This window comes from Papilio machaon, chromosome 17 (assembly GCF_912999745.1).
Source record: "Papilio machaon chromosome 17, ilPapMach1.1, whole genome shotgun sequence".
NCBI classification, from domain to species: Eukaryota; Metazoa; Arthropoda; class Insecta; order Lepidoptera; family Papilionidae; genus Papilio; species Papilio machaon.
Window position 1 is genome coordinate 1,014,428 of NC_060002.1, and position 18,556 is coordinate 1,032,983.

Here is an 18,556-nt window from a genome sequence, read left to right on the forward strand (position 1 = left end):
AAAGACATTGACATGAAGATAATAGAAGATAGAACTGGCAAGAGTAAGGAGTCGGATAGCTAAACACAAATAGTTTGCAATAATTGACGATATTCACTTACACGTACCGATTACTACTCGAGATTTTTTATTTCAATAAAATTGAGCTTATAAAATCGACATGAACCCGAAAACTGTGCCGGGTAACCTCCGCTAGATGCACTTTCACGCTTGCGACCGCTTTTTACTGCCTTTACCTTCCAAATTTTTAAACTTATCGCTTAATAACCCAATTTTTAAAGGATGTCACCACACTAACGTATTAGTTAACAAACGTCAATTTTTTGACCATAGAGGTAGTACGCGAGTGTGGCGACACCATCTCCGCCATCTTGTATGACGTCACAGTCACGAGCATGTCATACCACGTTTTAATTGACACGATACGATATCTGTAACTACCCCCGAAAAAATATACAAAGACATAGATGAAATAGTCGAAAAAAACACCAGAGTGGTGGAATTTAAACCTATTTTACACATTTTTTTTTTAATTATTAAAGATTGAATATACTATAAACTAGCTACATTAATGCCGTCTACGTTGCGTTATCAACAAGAAGATAACAACGCCACCTGACTTCGGCTGGCGGACAGTTGGTATTGCGGACGAATTTCGCCGCTCTAAAGCTGAGAACAGCTCTCAATTCCTCTTCTTAAACACTATCACCTATTTTAAGCCGGTTCAAATATTATGGTTTCAATTTGTACTTCATTCCTCTTTATGAAATAAGTATATACCGCATAGGAATTCAAATATATGTACTTTAATTTCTCAAATTGAAAGACAAGTTAGCGCCAAAGATGGTGCATTTGCGAGCGAAGGACCAAAAATACCGAGCCTAAACTGAACTATTTAGATGGCACTTCTGAGGTAAAACACAACTAAAACTATTTGCCCCGCGGACTGACACGAAGTACCTTGACAATGTCGAAAAAACAATCACAGCTTTATCATTCTACGTTGACGAAAACAAACGTCTTGCATTAAAAAGATGGCGTTTTAAAATATAACGTTTCATTAAGTTTGTAACTGTAAATAATATATAATATTTCATATTGTCATCTTGAATAATATATAGAAATCTGCATTAAAACCTTTCAAATATATTTATATACCTCTCTACTATGGACAAGAATAACTTGTTATATTTAAATTGTACTTACGTAGTTAAAGACAAATTTAGACCGACAACAAATGAATCTTAACAGAATTAAAAAACAAAAATTATAAAATGTATAAAAAAATAAAGATCTATCATCGCTTGAAATTAGGAATGAAATTAAAAAAAAACTCTCTTAACCACATTCAAAAGATAATGTCAAAAATAAAAATATTATGCCAACCATATTATAATTAAATAAAATATGTCATCTGTTATTATTATTTTTTTTTCTAATCCATTCGTCTGTCAAAAATTAAAAATTACCAGCTTTGGTTGTGATTAATTATTTGTTTCCTAAATTCCCTTTGACATTGATTTAATAATTGCATTTAACTGAACCTTACGTATAAATCAACATTTCCAAACAATTCATATATTGAATAAATTTAATATAACGAGAAATCATGAATATGAAAAAAAAAAAAAATTTATCAATGGTAACATTTACAATGAAATCAAACTAAACGCAACAGAAATGTAATTAATGAATAATATACAAAAATAAAAATGTAATGGAATAGGAATTTTCCGTGATAGGAGATATCACAATCGTACTTTTTATTTATATAACATCTTAAACAACAACACGAGTCGCTAAGCGACACTCAAACCATTATTTGTCATCACGACAAAAAAAAAAAAAAACATATTGCAATAAAATGTCCAACACTAATATATATGCGTTAAATGAATATAGATAAATCTATTTTATTTATTGTAAATATATGACTATATGTCGATGTGGGGCGCGAGGCGCGGGCGCTGGACATTGCACGGCCCCGGCTCATTATTGCACCAGCTGCGAGACGCGACGGACGTGCGCCGCGCGCACCGCATCGACTACTGCGACTACCCTCCGAAACGAAAAAAAAAAACAAGATAAAATTACAACTACGCTCAGGTAACTCGCGCCACTCCTCTATGCTCCCTAGCCGTCGCGACGGCGTAACACCACCGGCGTATGACTAGATACAACTAGAATCTACAATGCAACAACGAATTTTTGTAACGAACAGCGTCGATGTGACGAGTAGGCAGTGTTCCGATTGACCCGGCTCGCGGCACCGACGTATACGTGCGCTTTTAAAACATTAATCATAAGAACCCCTGTCCTGATTTTGACCATAAAAAAAAAGGAATACAACGACTCGAGAGTGCAAACTCTTGTCGTTAATTTAAATACGCACGCATAGGTGGTTGCCGCGCGCGGGTTTGTCGACTCGGGTCTACTGCATGAGGCCGGAGATGGCATTGTGGCGCGTCCGCTTCAACTCCTCCTCCTGGATCTTCTGCTCGATGAGGTACTGCGCGTTGCCGATGGCGGTCTGCGTGCCGGTGATGGTCACGATGCGGTTGCGGGTGCCCGGCGCGAACGTTCCCTTCTTGGAGATCTGAATGTTCGCGCCCGACATCTGTTGGATCTCGACGAGGCTTCTCCCACCGGGCCCTGAAATCGACAGAAAACGACCTTTATACAAAAACATTAATTATTTTTGTTGTATTCAGTATCATCCTAGCAAGACTTAAATATTGTTACAATATTTATTCCAAAATAGAAGATTATTCTTTAAACGGCTACCAATTATAATGTTTTTATCAAATGATCCACTGCTAAAAATTATTGTTTCGACACTTGACATAATAACAAAGAATGAATATATACATGCAGAAACCAATATGTATGTGTGTGTGGACAACTCACCAAGTATGGCGCCGACGATAACCTCGGCGATCTCGACATTCTTGGAGTCCTTGGCGCCCGCGTCGGCCGGCGTGGGGCTCTTGGAGAGCGGCAGCAGCGAGGCCGAGGGGAAGCCCCCCACCCCGCCCACCCCGCTAACGCCGGCCGACAGCGAGATCGGCGCCACCGCTGGGGGGCGAAGCGCCTCGAATGCAACCTCCGCGAAACGCTCTAACGAGCCGCCGCGCGCGCCGCCTGCGGACGTCACGCTAGTCACGCCGCGTCACGTCACGTCGCGTCACGCTGCGTCACGTCACGCCGCGTCACGTCACGTCGCGTCACGACACGCTCGTCACGGCCGGGGGTTTAGTGGTGCGGCGCGAGGTGCTGACACTTACATTAGAACGTTTCGCGCTGTTGCGGACAGAGTGAGACGAGTTAGCGCGCTGCCCGCAACCGCACAGCGCGCCGGCTGCCCGACTGCACGACTGACTGCCCGTCTGCCTGCCCGACTTTCTAAAGGGTTATGCTTTTGCACGTGCCCGGAAACCTAACCTTTCTGGACTTCCTTTCAAATATTTAAAATTTGTAATCGTTTCTTGCGAACTATATCGTACAGCTTTACAAAATATTTCAATAAATTTATTACCTTTTAGACCAGACTTCATCAAATAAGAATAAATTAATAAAGACTTTTAAAAAAATATTTGCAATTTTCCTCCACGATTAAAAAGGTGCACATAAAAACAATCAATTCTATATTCCAAAGACCGAATCATATGATCTAAAAAAAGAAATCCTGAAATTCGTCCAAGAGCATGACCCAAGTCGAGGCTTTGTAAGTGACGTGTGCACTGAAGATGATGAAATTTTGATAGTAAAGTTAGCCGAATGAGATGCAGAGGTTGTCGCGGCGGCGCTGTGTAACGGACTTGCGGACGAAAGAAACGGAACAACGAAAGAGCAACTTGTTATTCAAATTAAATAATATTCTAACAAAACAATCATTTCGATGTTGATGTAACAAAAAGTTAAAATATAAAGTTATATTCACTTAGTTTAAAAAAGTTAAAATGAATCCATTAATCGGAAACATGTCAAAAATTCAAATTTCATTTTTTTATCTATAGTGTGAACATTTTAGAATTGAATGGATACTTTAGGAATACCTAATAAGAAACTATAAATAAAAAAGTTATATCAACATTCCTTGAATATTTTTTACTGTCAAATTGCTCTTTCTATATTAATTTGCATCATAGGTACATGTGTTAGAATATATACGAGGTCGAAATGTAAATTACGAAGACATTTTAGATCTATAAGATTCTTTTTTCTCATAACAAATATAATATATTAAAAAAGTAGAATATATTAAATTATAAAAAAAATATAACTGGCCGGTTAGAATTGTATCTAACCGGCCGGTATCTTTGGCAGAATGGTACAATAACTTTTGTTCTTTTTTAAAAATAAAGAATTGACCTTTATATATTCTGACAGATAACCTTGATACAATGTTAAAAGTGTATTGCCGATAGAATGTAATGGTTAAAGCCGATTTGAAATTTCGATACGTCACTATTGCAGTCAACATCAAAATAAACCAATTAAAAAAGCCAATTGTGTTAAATGAATCAGCAATACAATACACAAATCAATTGCATGCCATAGAAACTGTGTAGACGAATAACAATTAGTTGTTTAAAACATTTCTTTTTTTTTTCCAAATTTAACAATTAAAACTTATATAAATATAAAAATTATTGTTTATACAATTCAAATAATATTCCTCTATGCAAAAATTAATTCAGAGAGACGAAAAATGTGAAATTTAACATTTCATGTTTGTATATTTATAATTTGTTGAATGGTTTTATAACATTTTTACATAAATATAACCTAAAAGTAAGCGAACTAACATGCGCTTAAAAATATTTTACAAATTTTCTTATCTTTAATGAATACGTAAATATTATGTAAACTGAACAATAATTGTTTTTCGTCGAAATGTTTTTATGCTTTTAAACAGTTGAACTATTACAAAAAAAAAAATAATTTGACAGCGTTTCATTACAATCAAAATAACTTCCCAATAAAAAAAAATGTTATATATTTTTTTAAACCGACGAAATGAAACGCTATCAAATATCAATTAAAGGTATTAAAAAGATACAAAAAATAAGTAAAGCAGAAAAACTTTAAGAGTCAAGAATGGTGTTAATAGTCAGCCAATGAACCGAAAGAGTTTTAATGTAAAAAAGCACTAAGAAGATAATTTTGAATTTTGTGCATAAAACCGACTTTGAGAGCGTGGTGTGACATCACATCGTTTTTATTTTAAAATTAACATTTAAAATTACAAAAAAATAATAATTATTATTAATATCTAAAAATAACAATAATATATTATTAATATCCTAAAACTAAATTTAAAATTATCCTATATGAATTGAATCAGTTTAAATTTATCTACAGATTAAAAAATGTTCATTTTTGGTGTTTCATTTAAATTGAAATGGCAAGAAACGTTCAATTTTATTTATATTTATCAACAACATGATAATATAAGCTGTTTATTTTAAGATAATTGAGTTGTCTATAATATGTTCTAATCGAAAGAAAATAAATTATGATTAAGAGGCTGTTGCATTATATAATAAGTATATAAAATTAATTATAGAATTTGTAAATATGCATAATATATAATTATTACTTAATTTTAGAGACGTAAAATCATAGAATTTTTTATTAAAATTCCTACCGAAATTATTATATCATAAAATAAAATTTAATTATTAACTTCATGTGTTACAAGTTTCATTGATAATTGATTTCTTGTCTACTAATAAAATATGCATACTATTCAATCAACTGCAACACAAGCGATTATAGTAACAATCCCGCATCAAATAAAGTTGAAATTCCCTTAACGAGTAAAACAAAGCGTGCGACCTTTTAAATAAATGCACACAATTAGAGCCCGAGCTTAGTTCTTGTGACAGACAAAGTTATATGTTTATATAGAAAAAAGATATCTATTACAATGTCATAAAGTTGATTTTAGTTCGCGATATACAAGTATGAAGCCTTGACGTAGTGTTAATCGGTCGCAAGGTCAAGTCTATGATGGATTTGTGTCGACTATTGTTAATTTGTTTACAGTGACCATGATTTACTTTTTCCTCGGGATTACTTTAAAGTGGGATATTCCTTTATTTTATTAGCAGTAATTGGATCATGATTAATTCAACTAAAATTGATGACCCGCAGATCAGCTCACGGTTCTTACGTGTGAAGTTATGATTTGCCTTTTGAGCTGCGAGTTGCGAGTCACCGGGCAACGGAGATGTAAAGCGCGATGTCTGTTTTAACTCACGAGACATTGAATCGTATAGTAATAGTACATTTAAATTGAGCTGTGAGCTGCCAAATTAATTGTTGAGCTGCAGATCAAGAGTTCAACACTATGCGAACTAAACTTTTGAGCCGCTTCACACACAACAATATAAGTTTCATAAGACCTGGATAATGTGAACTGTGATAATAGGAAATGATCTCGACGGAAAACTCATAGTTTATCCCAACTTATAAAAATGGTCTTTCGAGCCGGATACGACATATGAAGGTATTTGATTATATTTAATGATAATTGTTTGGAATTTTATTGTCTTTTTCTAATCACTACCACAATCACAAACCAACTTCGACAATATTTTATTACAGTTAAAAAAAAAACATTAATCTAATTTCACTTGTATGTCTATCTAAATTTGTCAAGTCGATAAAATAAAACGTTTGAATTACGAAATAAAATTTTCCAGGTAATTGGTACTATCTAAAAATATTTTATCCTAAACACATATAACATCAATTTTTATCATTTACGAATTCGTTGGTAAACTTTCTTTTAGTCTTTTAAATTTTAGCTCGATTAGCATACTTTAAAACCGCTATATATCCTAAATTCCGCTATAATTTTGTTCTAATCTTTGATTCTATTAACCGTATCATTTCGAACCCTGATTACTCACATAATTTCAAACGCTTATCCACTAAAACCCCATTATACGATCAATAGATACGAGATAATACTTTCAACACATTTAAAAGTACACAACTATAATATAACTATCTCACTTTATCTCATATAAAACATAATAACAATTTAATATTGATATCCTAGCGTCCAGATATCATTGGCACGTAATTTGTTGATAGAGTTGTTGTATGTTTCATAGTACAACTCACCGAGTCCTACTTGTCCCAGGGGTCCGAAGACGGCGGGCGAGTCCTGCGCCGGCAGCGGGAAGTAGGCGGCGGAGAGCGGCGCCGGCGGGAGCGCGGCCGGCAGCGCCAGACCCAGCACCCCGTGCTTCACCAGCAGAGACAGCGCAGCACCGATCTCAGATATACCACCCTCGGAGTACCCCGCCTGGCGGAGCGCCACCTACAAGTGTTTACGTTAAAGGACTTATTAGGATCCGTTCACAGGAATCAGAGCGGAAACCAAAACTGATTTCTATCGTAAAAAGGTTTAATTTAACTTTACACGGCTTTTTACCCTTTCTTTTGATAAAAAAGAATTACAGATAGAAATTGAACCCTGTTTCAATCGTATAAAGCTCAATTTTATTAACGACAATAAATCTGCTTTGCTCTTCGCCCCGGTTAGTCTACCCTAGCAATGCTTTAAGATACCGACCCCTTGGGGTCGATATCGAACTTAAAGCATTGCTAATTCTCCTTCTGTCTTCTTCTATTGACCTAAGTCAGAATGAAAAAAAAAATTGATCTTAAAAGTAGGTAATTTGACTATGGGAGTCTGAGGAAACATTTCATTTTGGAAAAGGGGGTCACTTGTCCAAAATAGTTTGGGGATCCCTGGTCTAAACGGACCCTTAGGGCGTGTTCAGAAGAAGAAGTAAGAATTAGTGGTCTACAAGAAAAACTTATGCATTATTTGTAATTCAATCATACCTTAATATGATCGAGCGTGTGCTGAGTGAGAGGAGAGGGGGGCGGTGTGCCGGGCGGTGCGAGCGAGAGGGACAGCGATAGCGCGCCCAGCCCCGCCGCGCCATTCACCAACACGGAGCCCACAGAGCCCACCCCCCCGACTCCGCCCACAGACCCGCCCAGCGCGTGACTCTGCACAGAGTGACACTACGTCATTTATTGAGAAGAATAGTAGTGTCGTATGAGGATGGATGGCGATAAATTGACTTCCTTTATACCGAGGGTGCAACATGATAATGTGGTATTGATTCTTAATAGGAGTTCAAGGCTTTTGCAGAATATCAGTGTTTCTGCCCCCATGGCAAAGAAACATACAGCTGAGCAAAGGCCCTATCTGTTCTGCATTGCAACGCTTAGTTATAATTTGTTTATTATTATTTTTATTTTTTTTTTATGTACATTACTTTTCGTGTCCTTAGTTTTAATTATATTAGTGACCTTTAGGTTTTATTTTCTTTTAATGTTTTAATTGTATTATAAGTGTTGTAATGTTTTTGAACGGATTAAATGTCTTATTATTATTATTATTATTATTATTATTAATATTATCAAAAATACTATAATTGCGAGACGCGACGCGACCGCGAAGTCTTCGGATTAAACACTCGCCCTGAAGATGGACCCCCGAAAGGTCTGAAACTAGTCGGTATCGCCACCGGACGATCAAAGCGTGAGTTAAGCCGTTTCTTAATTAATTAATTATGATGTCTCACGAAAGTTTAAACAATTTAAATACTATAATTATTTCTTTATATTTATGTACAATGTAATGTTTTATAAAAATTATATACCGAGTAGCTGTCACTCGAGATTCCGTCTGCGCGCTGTTAAGAAACTTAGTAGCCTAATTGTTCCTTTAGACCAATGTTTTGCTAAGTGGGCGATAACGCCCCCTTGGGGGCATTTGAAACCTAGGAGGTGGCGATAAGGGGCCCAAAAAATGGAGACCATTGAAATTAATTATAGTAATGAATTTTTGTGGTTTTTAAGTTTTAGGGCTGAATAAAAATTAGGGGGCTCTGAAATATAATTGATTTTCAAAGGAGACGGTGAAAGAAATAAGTTTGACAATCATTACTTTAGACTATGTTCTACATTTGTGCTAACAACCCTTATTACGTAGGGGTTGAAAAATAGATAGTAGCCAATTCTCAGACCTTCTAAATATGCATATAAAATTTCATAAAAATCTGTCAAGCCGTTTCAGAGGAGTATAGTAACTAAGATTGTGTCACGAGAATTTTGATATACAAGAAGTTTACCTATATTTAAGTGTAATTTTTTTTTAAATACGATTGATTCGGCCTTTGTTTATAAAATATGTAAATTAATGATGTCATCTTTATATGGTATATGATTGCATGCTGTACGCTGCTTATGACACAAATAAAGTAACATGTGGGGTGTCATGATGCATGAGAGATGGAGAGTTGGGAACGAGGCAAGTGGTATACTTGAACACGCTCACAAATATCTCCTACATTCCCTCGAGCTTATGATCTTCGCAAAAGTAATTTGACTAAACTTTATAAGTAGAATAAAAATGAAAATCAATAACATAATTAAACAAACTTTTCAAACCGGATTATATAGAAATCTAAAAAAGGTAAGATTAAAAAAATACTTTGTATGCCAATATGCCAAATATAGGCATCGTGAATAATTAATAAATAATTCTTCTGATGCATCTTACAACCAAACATTGCAATAAAATAAGGTCGGTATGTTGGGGGTCCCATATCTATAGAAATTTAATAACATGTGTCGCACCCAACTTCGGCATAATTTTGTCCACAATTTGATCAACCAATTTTTAGCTTAAGATAATCCGTATTAATATATAATTTTGCCCTCTCTTAACTATGAGAGTTGAAACAATTGTTAGAGTTAAAATCAACTTTAGCAGTCATCGGTACATTTGATTGGGGGGTCCTTATCAAGGATATTATGAGCGTGTTCAAGCTATCACCTCGGTCACCTCAGAGGTGGGCACGGCGTATGGCGAGCCAGTGGGATTGTAGTTGGCGACGGGGCCCGCCACATCCGCGTACGACACGTTGGGACAGGACCCAGATTGGGGGTCGTCGACAACCTTCTGCAGGATCATCAGGCATGCCTTCTTGTTGTTCTCTTTTTCGCCTGGAAGTTAATTAATACGTGTTTAATTTGACGCTATAAAATTTTTAAACAGTTTACCCTACTTTATATTCTAGGTATAAAGGTAATTAGTGTTGATTAATAAGCACTAAATCGTTCCCTTAATGTTTATTTCACATTCTAAATCTTCACTAATAGTAAGTATATTATAGTATATATGAATTGGGCTTCTAACATTATTTCTAAGAATTCGATTACATAATACAGTGGACGGAAAAAACAATAATGTTGCAATGAATTGCAGTTTATTATGTAAAATGATATTCACAGTCGTATAAATTTTGCTATTTCAGTCGATTTACGCAATGTATTTGATATTACAATGTTTAATATTAACTGCACAGTTATGTATTTTAATATATAACGAGTGAACTCAAAAACTACTGAACCGATTTGAAATTTTCTGTTATCTTAGTACATTTTTTAAGCAACATCGTTATTATTTAAAAAATGTCCAGCTATGTAAAGCTGGGACAGGCTGCTACAATAATTTGACCATCTTTGTTCATCTGTTACCATTGATTTCTGAGACCAAAACAGTATCAGTGATACGTTTTAAATGGAGTTTTGGTCTTAGAAACCCACAGTTATAAAATTTATTTTCTTCCCATCAAAATGTATCTAAAAATTTTGATAGTTTACTGACACTTTAAATACGAGAACTTTGTAAAGTTATTCTTACCTACAACAGTAATGCATCTCTCCTGTAGAGAGAGCTCTTTGGCCTTCTGCGATATCTGGACGTAGCTGCCACTCTGCTCCTTAATCTGCTTTATATAGTTGCCACCCTTGCCTATTATCATGCCCGCTGTAGAATTCGGTACAAGGATCTTAACCTGTGGAAGAAATACATAATTTTAAATATTTTCTACTGGCAAACACTAATATAATACTAGCTGTCGCCGCGACTCTGTCCGCGCAGAATTAAAAAAATCACTAGTAGCATATGAGTTCTTTCAGACTATGTTCTACATCTATGCCAAATTCCAACGAGAAGTTCTGGAGACACCTTCTAACAAACATTCATCCATCAAAACATTCGCATTTATAATATTAGTAAGTTTGTCAACCCTTTTGTTCTTAGACGACGAAATAACTGCTTTACTATTGGTGTTTTATGGGATATAAACAGTTCTAATTAGGTATACACACTATTACATAGGTAAATACAAAATTCAATATAAAATCTATTCATAAAATATAAGTTATTTAAAGTTAGCAATATTGGGTCATGTCTACACGGCCTATTCAGGTCTCAAGTTGTTAGCACAAAGGCGCAAAGTAAAGAGCGTCGTATACTCGTTAAGAAATCCTTTTGTGAACGTCGTGCCCGTCCTCTTGGGATATACAGCGAAAGCGTTAGTATTTGAATTCACAGTTGACCTACAATGACCGAAATATATCGTAGCCTTACGAAACTCGTTTATACTGTTATTTAAGATGAATGAATTCTCTTTATAATGTACAAGTTAAACCTAGTTTTTTGTAACAAAGCGTATGCGATAAAAGTTGCTATCGCAATTTCTGTCTAGTTTATATAAACATTCGAAACTGGATAGGCGAGAGTTCAAAGAACAGCGATATTTTTCTTCGTTGTAGAGGCTTTTCCCTCTAATCCGAGTTTATTGCTCATCCAGGTTGGACTATATTCTTTAAAATTGTAAAAAAGTTTAAGTCTACATTACTATGTTACACAAGAATAGAAACCATAATATTTAGGTCTTGGAGCTAGGCCTGACACGAAGAAGTTCTTCTCAAGAAGAGAAGAATAAAAAAAATAGTTGCCTATCTGTGTTCAGATACGCTATTTGGTTTTTATAATTCCGCACGTACCAAGTCGGTGGCGCCAGCTAATAGTATATAAATCTATAAAAAAACCCTTTGCATACGGAAAATGTTTTAAATCCATTCGTTTAAGACTGAACTAAATAACATTGCGTTGGTAGATGGCGTTGCAATCGCAGACAGCATTGGCGCGCGACCTTGGCGCTCTCGCCCCACCAACACCGGCACTAGGCTACGTAAGCACTGGGATGCGCATCCAACGCTACAATCTAGGACATATCAAGTATTGCGTAAGGTAAACAACTATAGTCCGACAAACTTATTTGGCCTAGTGATACTACTATCGCGGTAAGTTGTCAGAATATATGTAAAATCAACTTAGGTTAAATAAATGACGTATACAAGACAAATTAGCTCTGGGATCTTCTTTGAAATTATAATCACAGAATACACAAGAAAAATATAATTAAATGTTAAAGTAAGAAACAGTAGTACAGAGTAAAAACCTCATAAATATCAATAAATTGCTGTGAGTTTTATTTGGCTTGTTGCCAGCAGCTTGGTGCATCAGTGTCAGGACATCGTAACGTCTCGGCCAAGACGATAGCCAGAAATGTAAAGATACAATTCTAATCGCATCTTAAATATGCTGCTTTGCCATGATATATACTAGCTGTCGCCCGTGACTCCATCCGCACGGAATTAACTTGATAAATAGCCTATTTATTCTTCCAGACTATGTTCTATATCTGTGTCAAATTACATCAAGATCCGTTCAGCCGTTCCGGAGATACATTCAAACAAACATCCATCCATCTAAACTTTCGCATTAATAATATTCTTTTGGTTAAAATCTCATCTAATGTCATCATAATTTAAATATTTTTCTCCTATTCAAAGACAGACATGGCAGGTTATTAAGACGACAGTCCTTGGATTAAGCTAATTGGAATGGTACATTACTACTATAGAAAAATCGTTATAGTTATGCTAACGAGTTTTTAATATAAACGTGACTTTTTTTCACGACCGGTTACAATATTAAATCTAATATATAAAATTCTCGTGTCACAGTTTTCGTCACCGTACTCCTCCGAAACGGCTTGACCGATTCTCATGAAATTTTGTGAGCATATTCAGTAGGTCTGAGAATCGGCCAACATCTATTTTTCATACCCCCCCCCCATTTTTTAACTGCGCGCGGACGGAGTCGCGGGCGACAGCTAGTATCATATATGTATGTACATTTTATAAACCTTATTTTAATTTCGCTTTGTTCAAGAGGTATCATGGGGCGTGTCCGGATTATGCAAAACGTTGAAACCATTATTTGAACTTAACCCTCTGGACAACGGCCGAGAATATTTAAATTTTTAACTAGCGTAATATTGTAGATTAGCTGGCATAAAATACTAATAAACATTTTCATGAACCTATTAAAGAATTAAAGAGCTGACTGTCAAAGGCATTCGACTATAGTACGATGAGCCATAATTATAGTCACAGAAACTAATGTAGTTAAACAAATCTACAATAAGAGACTGCTTAAGTTAATAAGTAGTAAGTAGTAATAGTTATTAAACTACACTAAGTGGCAGTAAATAATTTAATCATTGACCGTAAAGTCGCAGCATGTGCATATTATATGGTGTTCGTAGCGTGCATAGTCGTGCACAAATGACACGTGCTCGTCACCCGGCTCATTTTACGCAGCGGTGAGGTCACGGAATTGATGTAAATGTTTTTTTTAATAACTTCATCATATTAATACATTAATATAGTTGAATGTATAGTTTTTGACAATATAACAACAACAACAACCTTAGAAAAAAATACTATATCCTATTGAATGTCACTCAATTTTGATTAATCTTTATACCTCTGCAAGTCGAATGATCATCAGATTCTTATATCAACAACAAATCAATCTTACTAATATGATGGATGGATGGATGTTTTTGAAGGTCTCCAGAACGGGTCAACGGATCTTGATGAAATTAGGCACAGATATAGAACATAGTCTGGAAGAACACATAGGCGTAGTATTTTTTTGTTTCCGCGCGGACGGAGTCGCGGGCGACAGATAAGTCAATATAAATCAATAAGTATATAAGAAATAAATTTTAATATACATGATGGTACTCTTACGTGTGAACTTTCAACACAACATTTAACAAAATGGTATACATTTAATTATTCTCCAAAGTTGCAGCCGTAAAACGGAACGACGTAATTTGCACAGAAACGGCGCGAGCGTCCCCCGTAAGCTAAACTCTAACAACGGAGCATTTTGTGTAAATATTTAACAAATAGACTGATATAAGAATGTTGGCTGAAAGGTTCAAACTGAACCGACTTTATTAAATCCTTTTTACTTAAGAGTTCTAGATAAGTTTGTCAACAGCTAGCTTTTTTAAAATTTTACTCCTCAATTTTTATTTTTGTACTTTAATAAAAGTTTTGAACAAAGCCACATTTGTGTAAATTTCTTGTTGATTTTTTTACATATACAAATTTAATGTTTTTTCATCCTGTACCTTGTAAAAAAAAACTTAAAAACGAATCACAAAAGAAAAATCAAATCATGTTATATGTTAATTTTTCACGTATCCGTTGTTCATGCTGGTAAAAACACAATTAAAAAATTACAATTTTTAATAACTCATTATCTTTTATGTAAATTAAAAAAATTCTCGGACTGGATGTGAGCGACCGTGTAGGATAAAACGTGGCGAGTACCGCAATGCAGTAGGTATACGCACCACAAGCTACGGGTTTTGATTATATCGCACGATACACTACTCTTTTGTCACAAAAGCAATATAAAAAAGATTATATGGATGTTCTCGACTAACAATTACAAAATAAATTTAGTTCGTCCCGCCATCTCATTAATTAGTTTAGCCCACGTATTCGTAAAAGTTTATTACTATAAAAATTTCCAAAAAATTAATGCAAATAAGCAAAGAAATCAGTAATTTCAAGTAAAACCGCTTTGCTTTGCTTAACATTTTAACGAACGTTTGACTTTAATAAAACTTACTCTAGAACCTTCACCCTTTTCAACAAAGCTATTTTTTGTAAAGAGGCATTTAATCCCACCGTTAAGAAGTAGTCTTAAAGAAAAATTAAACCCATCTAAATTGAAATTTCCTCTTTGGTGTATGTCATTATCTTTTTTTCGTAGCGTTAAGCGGCTCAAAATGACCATTTGAAATGACAATTTTCGTAGTTTCCACTAAAACTTATGAACAGCATGTATTTTTATGTAAAAACATAACATTAATCTTTAATAGATCAATGATTAAACGAATTTACATCTTGTTATCAAAATAGTAAATTGAAAATTTCATCATCATCATCAGCTCACTATAAGTCCCCACTGAGGGGGTCGGAGCCTACCCCAAGTTAGAGGTGACTAGGCCATAGACAACCACGCTGGCCAAGTGCGGGTTGGTTGACTTCACACATATCATTGAATTTCTTCTCAGATATGTGCAGCATCACGATGTTTTCCTTCACCGTAAGAAGTCATATGTAAATCGAAAAAAAACATTGGTGCATGGCGGGATTCGAACCCTGGACCTGCAGATTGCAAGTCAAGTGCTTAACCCCTGAACCACCGACGCTCAAATTGAAAATTTAATTAAAAGAATAACCGAGCTCGGAAAGAAGGTTCACAACCTTTTTGCGCAAGAGATATTGAATTCTCCATCTTTTTTTGCTACATATTTACATTATTTTTTCCAATCACGTTTTCAAAAACATTTAATAATTACATTTATAACATTCACAATTGTTTGCAGTACAATTATTATTATAATGAATATTTTAATAGTTCCGCAATACAAGTGCAATACAATACAAAATGGGGCATATGTTGTGTGTTGGCTAATATGTCCGTACGTGCGTTAGATAAACCGGGCCACGTGTCAATGACGCCCCATGTGGGACGCTAATAACTCTATCGCTAAAATTAAATTATACATGCACAATAACGAAACATAAAGGGAACACAAATTTAAATGAAATTAAAACAATTTGACGTACAGAAAAGCGTATAAAGATTTTTCTTTCACAAGGCAAATATTTGGCAATCGAATTGATTGCATCCCTACTTGTACGTAAATCGCTGAGATTCAAGTTATTTTAAATCTCATCAGAAACTTTAAGTAAATTGGAATTGCTCAAAAGTGGAACAAAATTATTGAACATTGCGACACGTTGCTCCGAGTTGATTGAAGCTCTAGGAAATCACATTTCTAAATTTAACTTAGCACGTTGTTTACTTAGCCACGTGATTTACTTAGAGACGATTAATTAAGAGAAATTAAAATTGTGCTCTATCATAAACAAACAGCCCGGTAATGTAATCTCGAGAAAGGCAATAGAGTACCCCAGAAAAATAGTACAAGTAGAACCCAGCCATAGTACCCAGTCAGCCCTTTCTGATTGTTATGTCCGATACAAAACTGTTATATGACTCCTCTGATAAGTGGACGCAAGAATATTGCAGCTATTTTACTGATCTACTGACCGTGGGTTTTTGAGACTAAATCTCCATTTCTTATCACTGTTTTGTCAAAGATAATGACAGGGATGACGATGTTTTATACAGAGACTAGCTTTTACCCGCGACTCCGTCCGCGCGGAATAAAAAAAAGAAAACGGGGTAAAAATTATCCTATGTCCGTTTCCTGGTTCTAAGCTACCTGCCCACCAAATTTCAGTCAAATCGATTCATCCGTTCTTGAGTTATAAATAGTGTAACTAGCACGACTTTCTTTTATATATATAGATTTTAGTGTCAGAAACCCACGGTCAGAGCCTTTAACTAGTCACTGAAAAGTCAGCACTACTAAGCATTTAATAACTTTCAATTCCCTCACAGTCTAGCACTGCACCGGTAGCATCTAAGTTCTAGCTGTAACTAATTTGCATAATAACCCTCAACTTGAGCAGTTCATTCATTACCAACCTGTTTATCTCTATCTTGAGGCATTTTAGTGTCTACACCTTCTGGGAATGGCTTCACCAGCTCCGGCTTTTCCTTAATCTTTTCCATAATGAAATCCAACACCATCATAATGCCGTCCACGGAGCCGGTGATCAGGCACGCGCGCTCCGTTGTACCTGAAACAAAGAAAAACATGAGCACTTGTTTTACATACGTTGAAAGGTCTTGTTTCCACTGTCAAAATAACTTAACATATAGTTAGTTATATCTGTTTATCCAATGAGAAACAAAATCATAAGATAATTTTTTTCATTAGTGTTTTGGCAGTAGAATTTTAGTCAGACATTTTGATACAAAATTATCAACGTTTTGATATCATTGCCGTAGTAAACAAGATGGCGTTGTTGTCTTAAATAGAAATTCGTCAGAATTTAATACGTGACATTTGTCGCTGTATCGCAAATCTTACTAATATTATAAATGCGAATGTTTAGATGGCTGCATGTTTGTTTGAAGGTATCTCTAGAACGGCTCAACGGATCTTGATGTTAGTCACGGTTGTAGAACATAATCTGGAGGAATACATAGGCTACTTATAACGATTTTTTTAATGTCACGCGGGGAGAGTCGCCGGTGACAGTTAGTAGTTATTAAAAATATGAAAATATTTGTTCATTAAAAACATAATGAAACTAGCTTGATGACTTTAAACATTTTTATCTCAATCGGGTTAAAATGTTCGTTCACATATTATCTGACCTTATTTTTATATGAATAATAATTTGCCAGAACGTTCGAGAATAAGCTAACACAACATATTCAAACTGAGTATAAATTTAATAATTTGGATATTTTCTTAAACTCGGTCGCCTTTCTAATTATTTTTACTAGGAAAATATTACGTCTACTTAACTATATTTAAATTCATTTAAACGTGACCCTGGTGCAAATTAAATTCATGAAATATGTATGTACTTCTAAAAAATTCAAAACGCAAAGTCCAACCAAGTATACGCCGTTTCAAAGCCATTTCAATATAACCTGCAACGGTTGTTAATGAACGTGGAGTTAAGTTCGCGTAAACTGGTGGAGTTAACCCTTATTCCACTAGCGAGTAGTAATGCGACTCTATCTGCAACTGCTATTTCTATAAGCAATGTATCTGACACATCTGTAGAGACTCCTACGAATAAAAGTCGCGCTAGTGGAATAGGGTTTTAACATGGTTACCGGAGCGTGCCGAGTGTTGAGAGAGCTGTGAATACGGCAAGCGTCTGTGTAATGGACCTTTGGCGCTTGATGACGTCACTAACTTACAACGTTAAATTGTGGGTTAAGGGTTGCCACTTTGTAGGCTTGCTTTTTGAATACCACATAAAATATTTCTCTGTATATTCATGTGTATATGAATAATATAAAAGGTATTAATTAAAATGAGCAATAACTAACGATTCCACAAAGCATACCCCGCCTGATGGTTTGAATTCAATCAATTATAATATCGCTCTCACAATCTTCAATGATACCTAGAGAGCAATATTTTTGTGTACCTACAAGTGTTAGGAAGCCCAATGTGCATAACACGAATATTACGATATGATAACGATACGAAGGCGATTGTCACAATATAAATGTAAATTTTGTTAAAGTTACTGTGAGATTTTTGGTGTAATTTACTTCCGATAGAGGGCGCTGTATAAATTTTAATACAATTTTTTTCGATGACGATAAGATGGCGATTGTCACAAATAT

The 18,556-nt window shown here is 35.1% G+C and overlaps 1 protein-coding gene across 1 annotated transcript in view; it reads right to left on the bottom strand.

The window, feature by feature from the left end:
- Positions 1–1,477: 1,477 nt before the first annotated feature.
- The window catches only part of LOC106708856 (RNA-binding protein Pasilla), a 48,473-nt gene continuing 31,394 nt past the window's right edge, over positions 1,478–18,556 (bottom strand). The window contains exons 4-10 of the mRNA XM_014500437.2: positions 16,826–16,980; positions 10,745–10,898; positions 9,875–10,044; positions 7,867–8,037; positions 7,138–7,336; positions 2,908–3,141; positions 1,478–2,652 (exon numbers count right to left, since the gene is read on the bottom strand). Coding sequence (XP_014355923.2) covers positions 2,432–2,652; positions 2,908–3,141; positions 7,138–7,336; positions 7,867–8,037; positions 9,875–10,044; positions 10,745–10,898; positions 16,826–16,980 — 1,304 coding nt within the window. The 3' untranslated portion in view covers positions 1,478–2,431. The remainder of the gene's footprint in view (positions 2,653–2,907; positions 3,142–7,137; positions 7,337–7,866; positions 8,038–9,874; positions 10,045–10,744; positions 10,899–16,825; positions 16,981–18,556) is intronic.